The 12,025-nt window shown below is 39.4% G+C and overlaps 1 protein-coding gene across 1 annotated transcript in view; it reads right to left on the bottom strand.

The window, feature by feature from the left end:
* Positions 1-636: 636 nt before the first annotated feature.
* mocos (molybdenum cofactor sulfurase) overlaps positions 637-12,025 on the bottom strand; it is a 226,215-nt gene continuing 214,826 nt past the window's right edge. The window contains exons 13-15 of the mRNA XM_080208753.1: positions 10,558-10,705; positions 8,461-8,565; positions 637-2,024 (exon numbers count right to left, since the gene is read on the bottom strand). Of these exons, the coding sequence (XP_080064879.1) occupies positions 1,923-2,024; positions 8,461-8,565; positions 10,558-10,705 (355 nt within the window). The 3' untranslated portion in view covers positions 637-1,922. The remainder of the gene's footprint in view (positions 2,025-8,460; positions 8,566-10,557; positions 10,706-12,025) is intronic.

Raw genomic sequence — 12,025 nt, forward strand, 5'->3', positions numbered from 1 at the left:
ATCCTCTTCCTGCACAGGATGACTTTCCTTTTCTGCAAGGCATTGGCACTGATCACTGGTGTCATCACCTCTCATACTGGATCAGTGACATTGCTGCTGGGTTTTCATCCTGAACGTGGGTAACTGATATCACAATGGGCTTCAACAGTATCGAGCAGTCTCCACAGGAGGGCATCAGACAATTTCAGGGCAGATTTCCTGGCAGCTATCACTTCCCCCTGGCCAGGAAGGTGCCTAGATGATCACAGTGCTGAGGTGATGGTGGTTCGGGTGAATCAGAGGCTGCCTGCCAGCCACAGCGTGGAACCTGTGGTTGAAACTTTTTGGCCATTGCCATCAGCAGTCTCAACTTCTCCAACCCGCCACTGGCTTTTGCTCTGTGTCTTATAGTTAGTGACCCACCTGTCAGTAAAACAGTTTCTGCATCCAGGTTGCCAGTAGTGTCCACCTAGAATTGCCTGGTCGTATTTTGGAGAGGTGCTTTATCCATGATTGCAAGACTCACCCATTAGAAAAAGAAACTGGATGAGGTGTGACAGGAATTGCTGATTCACTATCACTCGGTGCTTAAAGTTAATATCAGCCCCATTGGGCAGAGGCAGGAAATAAGAGAGAAATGATTCAGAGGAGGAATGATTCAGATTATTCACATTAATTCCTCTTTTTAATCATTTAAATATGCTGACAATTTTACATAAAACAAATCTAGTGTGACAAAATCTTTGGCAAGTTAAATAGCAATAACACAATTTGTAACTTGATATATTAAGAGAGCTTAGCCATCAACTCCTTAATTATAATTTATCAAAATTATATTTAATATTAATTTCATTTGCTTTAAGGTAAATAAATGAAGTAATGAAAGTAAGTGCTTATATTTTTGTTTGGTGGGGTGGCTTACTGGAACAGATAGCATAGTTCACGTGCAGCTTTGCTAAGACTGCTATTCCTGAGGTGAAACCTCAACTGTGTCCATATGTTCGCCTGGACAGTGAATGTTGTCAGATCATTCAACTTGAAAGTGGCTAAATTTAACATTGCATTCATGCATTTTCACATGAATTTTCTAACTGAGGTCACGTGATCAGTAGTAAGAGCTCTGGCTGATCTTTACTCTATGACCCAGTAGCACTAAGATCAATTGCAGCAGCCTCAGTGTTGCTGAGGTGAGATTAAACTAATAAATTTAGTTTTAACAAAATTGAAACAATTTATACAATGCTGGTTTACATTTCCTGATTCTGCAAATGTAGTAAGGAACCTCACCAACTGCCAGAGTGCATTGATAAATTGTGGGTGAGGTTCAGGCAATAATCTCAATTACCCTCAGTTTCACCATAGAAGATTTATAATAAATTTGCAGATGTTAATCTGTCAACTAATCACAAGGATGTCACTTGAGTGCTAAATAGAACCATTTAACCAGCATCTTTAAGATTATGTGATTTTAGCAGCCAGGAAGAGGAATCAATGCAAAATCTGTCTAAGTATAACCTGAATAATGTATTGTAAACAAGTCAATTGATATAATTTAGTTCCTTCACATGTTGAACAGTACAAATTCTTAAAACTAAATCCTTAATGTATCAAAAATTACAATATAATACGGTCAAGTACAACAACTGAAATAATTTAAAATTCAGATTCACTTAAGCAATTCCTACTCTGTGATCTCATTCAAAGCAGGATATTGTTGTATTTTCTTTTTTAAATTAGGAAATTATGCAACACTAAAAGGTTTCCAGTCTAGTAAACTGGAATTAACATGGGCTTTACTTTGGAAATGCATAAATGGAATATTAATCTATAACTTTATTGTAAAAGAACACTGAAGCATTCATGTGGAATACTTTCACGTCAAGCATTCACTCCTATGGAAACTGCCGAGGATGTTATTGTCCAGCAGAAGGAGTAGTTGTTCTTTACTCTCTTTTTTTCACATCAGCCTGAGATCCGACAGCCAGGATTGCACAATGCCCTGATGTTGCTGGTGGCTGATGAAGTAGATATGCTCCAAAGGTCATCTGGAAAGAATATGACTTCAGTTACAATGCCACAGGTTATTTATACATACATATGAACATACTAATTAGGAGCAGGAATAGGTCCCTCAGTCCCTCAAGCCTGCTTCGCCATTCAATAAGATCATGGCTGATCTGATTTCTCCACATTCCTGCTATATCCTTTCATCCCTCTTATTATTAAGAATCTATCTACCTTAAAAATATTCCAAGACTCTACTTCCACTCCATTTTGGGGAAGAGAGTTCCAAAGCCTCACATGTTACCCCAGTTTTATCAAAAAAATGCCTTAACAATTGATCGGAGCAAGACAATATTTGAAACTGATAACATGGATTTCACGTTTTTTGGCAGAGTGAGGGATGCAGGATGGAAACTGGGAGTTTGCTTGCTCCCAATCTCGCCATCTCAGCTCATCCAATCAAGCTTTGGATGGCTAATTAGTGGTAAATCCAGCAGGAAGGAAGGTAATTAGAGAAGCAAGGGAGAGAGGATGGTTTGGTGGGGGCATTCTGTGTCCATTCAGACTAAGAAGTCTTACAACACTAGGTTAAAGTTCAACAGGTTTATTTGTAGCAAACACCACTAGCTTCCTGATGAAGAAACAGCCAGTTCCGAAAGCTAATGGCATTTGCTACAAATAAACCTGTTGGACTTTAACCTGGTGTTGTGAGACTTCTTATTGTGTTTACCCCAGTCCAATGCCAGCATTTCCATATCATGTCCATTCAGACTAGGTAGGGCATTAAGTGCCACAAACAGGAAGTCAGCTACATCAAGAAGTTTAAAGGCTTCCTGCCCTCAGATTTAGTCTTTTTTTTTCTTGAAGAATCAAAAAAGATATAAAAATTGAGTTGCATAACGATACAGATAATGCTGCCATCTTTCCCAGCAGAATTTGTAGCTACATTTAATCACAGTACTGGTGTCAGGCCCTTTTTACCACCCTTGAGTTGCCTCATCCTGGCTGCTATAAAACACTCCCAAACCTTTTCATGTCCAATGCCCAAAAAATGCAGCAGCCTATGAACTGAAGAAAATTGGGTCTTTAGCTGGTTAATTAGTCAGTGCAAATTAGTGAATGGGCTTCAGATCTTCACAAGTGCTCACCTTCATAATCTGAGAGACTAGTGTGATTGTCAATCCAACGTCATCATGCTTTGTTTTACGTACATGCCGGGTCCATGTGCCTGATTTGTGAATGTACAATCTGGCACATTGGGTGGGATTTTATGACATCGCTTTACTCGAGACTGGAAATTCCTGCCCGGGGTCAATGGATATTTCCAATGTCGGCCCCTTGCCCACTCCGATTCCACAGTGGGCAGCTAGAATTCCGGCAATTGTTCGAGGGACATGGAAATAATTGATTTTTCTCTTACTCATCACAACCTTACTTTTTCTGTTAATTTATTTAAGAACATGAGAACATATTGAAGAAGTAAGATTTCTCAATCCATGAAGCCTATCACTTCCATAAACCTGTTAATTCACAATAACATTAGCTGGAGTTAGGTTTTATGTAAAAATTATCCTCAATGCTCAAAAGCAATCAAACATAACTCTATTATTCTAGTCTAAACCACATTTAATTTTGCCTGCTCGACCTCAAAGATGGTGTCCAGCCCAAAAATAAAAATACAAAAGCAAGACTTTCATTTATATAACACTTTTCATGACCACCAAAGTCTCAAAGCGATTTATGGCCAACTAAATCATTTTGAAGTTTAATCACTGCAATAAGGTAGGAAATGCATCAGCCAATTTGCACATTGCAAACTTCCACAAACAATAATATAATGATGACTGGAGGATCTGAGTGGAATCTTGAGCACAGATTCTCTGTTATTGGAAGTGCTAGGGGTGGGTGCCAAATCTAGAAAAAAACAGAAATCCCTGGTGAGATTTCTGATTTTTCCCATCAGTTGCTGATGACATAATCAGGTTCGCACCCATATCACCCCTCACTAGGTTTCATACCATGCTTATGTTCCACATGTAAACCTGATAAGGGGATCATCCCATAGGGACTATATTTACACAAAGTATAGCCCCAGGGGAGAGGGATATGGCCAGGCAATGCCCTGGCACTGCTCCTGCACAGGCTGGCAGTGCAGGGGGGGGGGAAATGCTGGCGATGACTGTGTAGTGGGGGGAGGGGGTGGATTGCCAGCAATGATTGGTTGGTGAGGTGGGGTGGGGAAATGTCAGCGATGACTGTGCAGGGGCTGATGGGAGGACCAACAATGATTGGCTAGGGGGAGGAAGGTGTTGGTGGAAATACCCGCAATGGTTGTAGGTGAGGGTGATGGTGAGCCCCCAATATCTCCATCGGGGGGGGGGGGGGGGGGGGGGGGGTATATTTATTTCTGATCTTTGAAGATGGTGCCCCAATTTCTGTGGACCCTGTTGTTGGCACTAAGAGTTCCTGCCCCAGCTACTCAAGTTTTCCTCTTTTGAGAAGCCCAAAATCTGGAGAGAAAACTGGTCTGTGCAACCGTAGAGTTACATGTCAATTTCCGACTGAGACTGACACTGGTCAAATTCTGGTAAGATCACTTCTTCTGTTTTTGTGATGTTTATTGAGAGATATTTTGTTCAGGACAATCTTCTGAATAGTGCCATTGCAGCTTTCACACCAACCCAAGCAGGCAGATGGGGCCTCAGTTTGAGATATCAACAGATGGCACCTCCAACAGTGCAGCGCTCCTCAGTACTGCACAAGAATATCAGCCAAGATTTTTGTGTTAAATCCCTGGAATAGGAGTTGAACCTGGAGCTCAGCTGTAAGAGTGTTATGAACTCAGCTACTGCTGAATCTGTGATCCAGGGACGTGATGTTGAGACCACTTTGTAGGTGACACTACATTATTTCATCGTTACATCTTTTGCTGGTGCCAAGCACTAAGACTTGAACCTGCCAGTGTCAGGGTCAACAATGCATGCATTTCCCCACAGTTCCAGCTCTGATGCTCAAAATTAAATGAATAAAACATGTGCTATGTAAAATCAACTAAATAATTGAATGTCTGCTTTTTATTTTTCTTTTTCCACAGTGGGTGGCTGTATTCATAATGATGAAAGGCTTTCAGTGTGAAACTTTTGGGATCCAGGATGGACCTGGTGAGACTGAATTCCACACTATAGTGAAATGTGTTTCATAATGATCCTAACATATTATTATTAATAATAATGGAGAATTTCATTGTCTCAGTCTTTCCTTTATTTATATCAACCTTTCCATTTATTTTCTTTTATGTTGCAGCATACTAATAATAGCCTGAAAATGCAGTTGATGTGGTAATCAAAGGAAAACTGAATTATTAAAAGACTCTGGAAGAATTTATTCCTTTGCTCTCTCCTGCATAATGAACGAATAAGAAACAGCCAATAACTCTTCAAAATCAGATGAAAGCTACACATAGATGTAAATTAAGTAGCAGAAACGGCACCGTGAAATCAAAACAGGCTCATCAACCCGCTGCAGATTTGAGTATTTACTTTGAGTGACCAAAGTTTCAAAAGTCAAATCTGGGATACATTGAAAAACCAAGGCAAGATGGGTCTCCTTGGTGATTGACATGTTGGGGTAGGGGCAGTTGAAGTTCATTGATGACAGCTCCTGAAATATGTCCAGCCAGAGTTCGCAACCTTATCAGAACACCCAATCATTGAAGATGGCAGTTATGAACCACAATCTTTCTCCACTACTGATTCCGTTGCTGCCAGCTGAGGTTACACAGTTGATTGGAAACTGCTGTTGACATCCAAACTATTCCGCTGTACAGAACAGTGTTCCAGCTGTTATTTGCAATTTACATATAAGATATTGTTCAGACTGAACATTTCATTGTCAAATGTCATTGCAGTGCCTGGTGACAACTGACTGTAAAAGACTCTGACCAGACCTAGACTGTCAATAACTACTAGAATACTGGTGACAAGTGACATTTTTCAGTCCAGTCCAGAATTCATCATAGAATCATACAGTGCAGAAGGTGACCATTCGGCCCATCAAGTCTGCATAGACCACAATCCCACACAGGCCTATCCTCATAACCCCATGCATTTACCCTAGCTAGTCCCCCTGACACTAAGGGGAAATTTTAGCATGGCCAATCCACTTAATCCACACATCTTTGGACTGTGGGAGGAAACCAGAGCATCCAGGGTAAATCCATGCAAACTCCAATTCTCTAAGGTCTCTTTAAAACCTTTGCACCCCTCCCAAATTGCATTTAAACCAAGACAAAGATCTGAGTTCCTCCCATGAGATAAATCCAAAATTTCAGCTCCAAATTAATTCAAGTCTTCTCTTTATTCAGTGATACATTCTCTCCTTAAAATTGAAACAATCTGGCAATCTCACTTCACTGTTCCAAACAGGCTTTCTTGTTGCATCATTGCTCTTTCAATGGAAAGATAAGGTAATGATAACTCTACAATGTGGCTTCTGATTGGTGGATACCACTGTTGATCTTCTGTCATCAGTCAGCTGATTCCCAGATAGAGCATGGAGGATGGGTTAAAGGGGAGGGGCCTCAGCTAATTAGAAAACACAGATTTTCAGCAATCTTGAGAAAATTGTTGGGACACCCAGACTATCCCAGCCAAACTGCAACGTCTAGTCTCCATAGAATTACAGATTGAAAAAGACCAATTTGATGATCAGGACCTAGGAACTCTTCTGCAGAGTCCAAAAGATAGGAGTTACACATTAAAGGAAAAATCTCAAATGCAGTGTGCCTCAAACCTGCTCATTTTCAGTTTTAACAGAGGTGACATAAGTTGGAAACAATCTCAGTCACAGGAACAGGATTGTCATTTAACCATTTCAACAAGACTGCATGCATTAAATTCTTCTCTCTGTTTAAGCTTCAGTGCTGGCCAGTTGGATCTCCAAGGCCCATAAACACCTGGCAGCTGAAAGGAGGAAAGAACTGCTGGATGGAACCGGTACATGCTTTGCAAGAAGTGTCTTTAGGGTTGGAACAAAATGGGCACCAAACATAGCATTGCTATATTGTTGAGGCCATCTTTCAGGAGTCCAAATTGAATGTCGAAAACAGGTGATTAATTTTGCTAATGAGGGGCTTGGTACCTATTAAGAACATAAGAACATAAGAAATAGGAGCAGGAGTAGGCCATCTGGCCCTTCGAGCCTGCCCCGCCATTCAATAAGATCATGGCTGATCTGTCGTGGCTCAGTTCCACTTTCCCGCCCTCTCCCCATAACCCTTAATCCCCTCTCTTATCAAAAACCCATCAACCCGCTTCTTAAAAATATTTAGCGAGGCAGCCTCCACCACTTCAACGGGCAGAGAATTCCAGAGATTCACCACCCTTTGAGTGAAGAAGTTCCTCCTCAACTCCGTTCTGAACCGCCCCCCCTTTATCTTGAGGCTGTGCCCCCTAGTCCTACTGTCTTTTTTGAGCGGGAAGAGTCTTTCCACCTCTATCCTATCCATCCCATTCATCATCTTATACGTCTCAATGAGATCTCCCCTCATTCTTCTAAACTCTAACGAGTACAAGCCTAGTTTATTCAGCCTCTCCTCATAGCTCAACCCCCTCAACTCCGGTATCAGCCTAGTAAACCTCCTCTGCACTCCCTCCAAGGCCAAAAGGACCCCTCAACAAAATTATCATTCAGTGGTGTCAACAGCGGGCCTGCCACCACTGGATTCTTCAGTGGTGCCTACAGTCATCAACAAAATTTTATTTTAAGACCTTTTCAAAAAGTCACAGTGTGGAGACAAGTGGAGGTGTTTCACTCAACACAACAGATTACCTGATGTAACCCCCTGTGCCGAAATCTATATCAACTCAAAAATGTGGATGTAATGAGACCCAATGCAATTTGAAGGTGGAATCAGCGTCTGCGACAGGAAGGGAGAGAGGACAGTATAACAGTGATAATGCATCAGCAAATAAGACCTGTGCAAAAACAGTGATTAAAAAAAAATCCTCTTCATCTGAATGTGGAAAGAATTCTGAATAAAATAGCCTAATTAGCGAAACAAATATAGAATTTAAATAATTTAAATCTAATCACCGACAAGGACAAATGCAAGTTTATACTCCACACTATGGCATTATTCACCTGACATCAAATTGGCCTAGCTTGGCCAATTAGTGACAGAGGGCACACTCACCATCCAATTAAGAAAGGACAATGCAGCACAGGAACAAGCCCTTCAGTCCAGCAAGCCTGCGTCAATACATGGTTTCTAACCCTCTGTTAGTTTCCCATTCAGGTGTTTATAAAGGTACATATATGATTAGACGTAATAAATTATGAACAGTGTAATTATGACATTCTGAATGGATTATTGCATTGTCTTGCAAAACACTTTCCTTTGTTTCCTCTTTTATACAGCAAACCTCGACAATAATGTGAGTTTTAACAGATCTGCTCTTTTAAAAAGGCAATAATTACCTTTCTGTCTCTGCAAGAATATAGTGTTTGCAGGGGTTCAGTGCTTCTTTTTCCATTTTCTTGGTTAATACAAATCATTTGGCATCTGCTGCACAAACCCACAATCTGCAAAAAAAACATATATGGCATGACAGTGACTATTTTGTACCACAAGAACTGCTTCATTTCTCATTTTATTATCAATCATGTGCTGGTAACAAGAGTTCAAAATATGTATCAGTATTAGAAAACAGAAAATGTCTCTGCGCAAGATGTTTAAAAATACTCATTTAGGCCTTGGATGAAAACAATTCTTTGACTAACTCTATATTATGATTTGCAATCATGAGTTGCAAAGAAATCAGATAATTTGTGCATGTGGTTCAATCATATAATTCTGATATCATAAATTTGAAATATGATGCAAATAATACTTCTGTTCAAAGTATTTACACCAAATTCATGCTTTTGTCTGCTACACTTACATTTTAGGAATTTCAAATTACATCAGAGCTTTGGTGTGTAATTTTCTCTTTAATATGCTTGAAATAATTTTCAAATTCTTGGGCTTTGATTACTTTTAAAGTAGAATCAGTTTTTGAATATAAAGCATACTGTTGTATGTAGTTATCAGTAATTTCAGTGGCCATTTTGCCAAGTGACTTGGCAAGTGATAATTTGCCGGAAGATTGGAAGGGGCAACAGCATAGTAATAATGGTCCAAATCTTCTGATCAGCTTCAGAATTGCTTTGATTGACACTGACACTGATCAGACCGAAAACCACCCACTGACTTGGATATACATTTTCTGGTCAAATGTCTGAATCATGATAGAGAAAATCTGAGAGACAGAGAGCAGAAAAGAAAATTACTGCAGAACCCATGGCCGGTATTTTACGACTGCTCGGGCAAGGCTCGTAAAATCCTGCCCGAGGCTAACAGAGAATTCTGTTCAGCACTAACTACTAAACGATTAAAAGTCACAAAGCTATTCCGTTTTAGTGAATGACTGTATGAATGTTTCAGTGAGTTAGGCTCCCATTCTTTAAAATTCCTGAGAGTATAGGTCCAATTGCTCTGCCACCCATCACAGGACAATCCCTTCATCCCAGGGACCAGTTTTGTGGACCTTTGCTGTACCCACCTCCAACAGGATTATTTTAAAGGTTTTTACAAAGCATGTTCAAATGCAGTAATAGTAGTTTTTGTAAAGAACTACGACTGTTAGAAGTCAAACAATCAAATATTGAATTTTATAAACCAACTGTTAATTAACATATGTTTATGCTTGAAAAAAAAGACTGCATGATCTTATATTATAATTTTTATATTTTATGAGACAGCAGAATTGTCATTATTTCATGCTTAATGAAGAAAGTGAGTAAAAGGATCAGAGTTTCAGTGTTTTAGCAGTCTCCCTAACCTTCACAGCCTAGAGGCAACTAACGCAAGATCATATAATTACACCCTCCCTCCCCCTTCCTATTTGCCAATGCATTGCAACAAGCAACCTTGCTAAATTGTTTGTTTTTACATAAACACACATCTTGCTGAAAACTTTCTTAGAGCTGCTCCTGCATTGCTCCCATAACATCACTGGGAGTATAACAGAAACCTGGCTACAGTAGTGATGTCGGAGCAACTCTGTGGAGAGTTTTAAGAAGAGTGAATAGACTGAATAATGAGGATTACTTTAAATCAAAAAAACACAATATAGTTATTAGATGTCTTCACATACTTTTAAGCAAATAGTTCTGTAAATGACATCAAACATATTTATGTGGAAATTTCTCAATTGTAATGAGTTGATATTCTTTGTTATTACTCACAGGTAATCTGGGGTCTAGAGAATGGGTGTGAAGCTTAATTGCTAACTTTTTCAGTCATTTTACTGTACAGTTACTCTGTGTGCATGTGTGGACTGAATAGATTCGGCATCAGTTGAATTTTGCAGCAGTTCTTAAATGCCTGTAAACCCCTGTTTACAGGTCAGAAAAAAATAGCTTGTTTTCTCTTTTTATTTTTGATACTTTGGAGTGAGATATCTGGATTGTGACAGACATACTCAAGCTTTTATGTAAATATATTTAAAACTCCATGAGAACATTTATATTTACCTGAAAAGAAATACCATCAAAATCTATTGCAGCCCAGTCATTTTCTTCGTATGGCCTCATTGTGCTTATCACAAGATTGGCACGAAAACGATGGATTAGTTCCTCAGTTGTTAATGCTTCACCAGAATTCGAATCACTTGTTCCATCACTATAACAGAAGCACAATCACATTAACATTTATTTGAAATTATGAGATAATCTGGAGAAAATCTGCAGCTTCTAAAACCATAAATATTGAAAAATAAATAGGGAAATGTGCCGTGGAATCTCATAGAAAACTACTTTGATTAATCTGGTCATAATGAATTTGCTGAAATACTTTGTAATATTTCCTGAGCTCCACTGGCAGATAAGAGTGATAAGAGATATCTATAGTAGATCCAAATATATATCATATCTATGCCAGGTCAGGCAAAACACGTTTCAAAATTATGCTTTTTAGCTTGCACCATGTGGAAAAGGGAAGCTGTAAAGGTAATTTTAATGTGCCACAAGTTGGCCACAATGAATATATGAAAATGTTTTTTAATGCTTCCCAAAATGTGTTATTTTTAGGATAGTAAATTCAGTCACTCCTTACACTAGCGCTCACTTTAGAAGCCATGACAGAACTAAATCACCAAGCAAGACGCGTTACTATAAAATTTTAAGATGTTCCTTCTTTACGAATCAAGAAACAACAATTCAGTATATGTTCCAGTTCTGGTCAATGCAGAGCCGATGGTTTTGATGGCTGGAGACATGATGAAAATGGTGATGGTAACGTTAGAGATGATTTAACTGTTCCTTGTTAAAGGTGATCGTTAGCTGTCACTAAACTGGCAAATGTTATCTGTCCCTTGCTGACACACACCTGGATGTTACTCAGGTCCTGCAATAGACTCGTAAAGGGTGTTTTATATTGGATGAGTTGTGAATGGAACAAAATGCAGTATTTCCAGTCAGAAGGCCAATCCTTGATTTTTACGATGGAAGGCAAGTCATTGCTAAATCAACTGAGAAACTTCCTGGGGAGTTGATGGCATTGTGATAATGTTGTTGCAAGAGTAATCCAGAAATCCAGACAAATTTAAGTTTAATTAATAAATATGGAATTGAAAGCTAGTTTCAGTAATGGTGACAACCATTATTGATTGATTGTCATAAAAATCATACAGTTCAATCATATCCTGTCGAGAAGGAATCTACCATCCTTATCCAGTCCAGCCTAAATGTGGCTCTGGTCCCAAAACAACATGGTTGACTCCTAACTGCCCTCTGCAACAGCTTAGCAAGCCACTCACTTCTACAGCAATTTGGAAATGGCAGCAAATGCTGGTCTTCCCAATGATGCCTATGTCCCACGAAAGAGTAAAGAAAGAAAATTCTGCAGGAGTATCCTGGAACAATGATGATTGGCCTTCAACAGCCACAACTATTTCCTTCGTGTTATTTATGACTGCAGCTAGAAGTTCCCTTCAATTTTAGT

The sequence above is a fragment of the Carcharhinus amblyrhynchos genome, chromosome 2 (assembly GCF_965287045.1).
Source record: "Carcharhinus amblyrhynchos chromosome 2, sCarAmb.v2.hapA, whole genome shotgun sequence".
Lineage (NCBI taxonomy): Eukaryota > Metazoa > Chordata > Chondrichthyes > Carcharhiniformes > Carcharhinidae > Carcharhinus > Carcharhinus amblyrhynchos.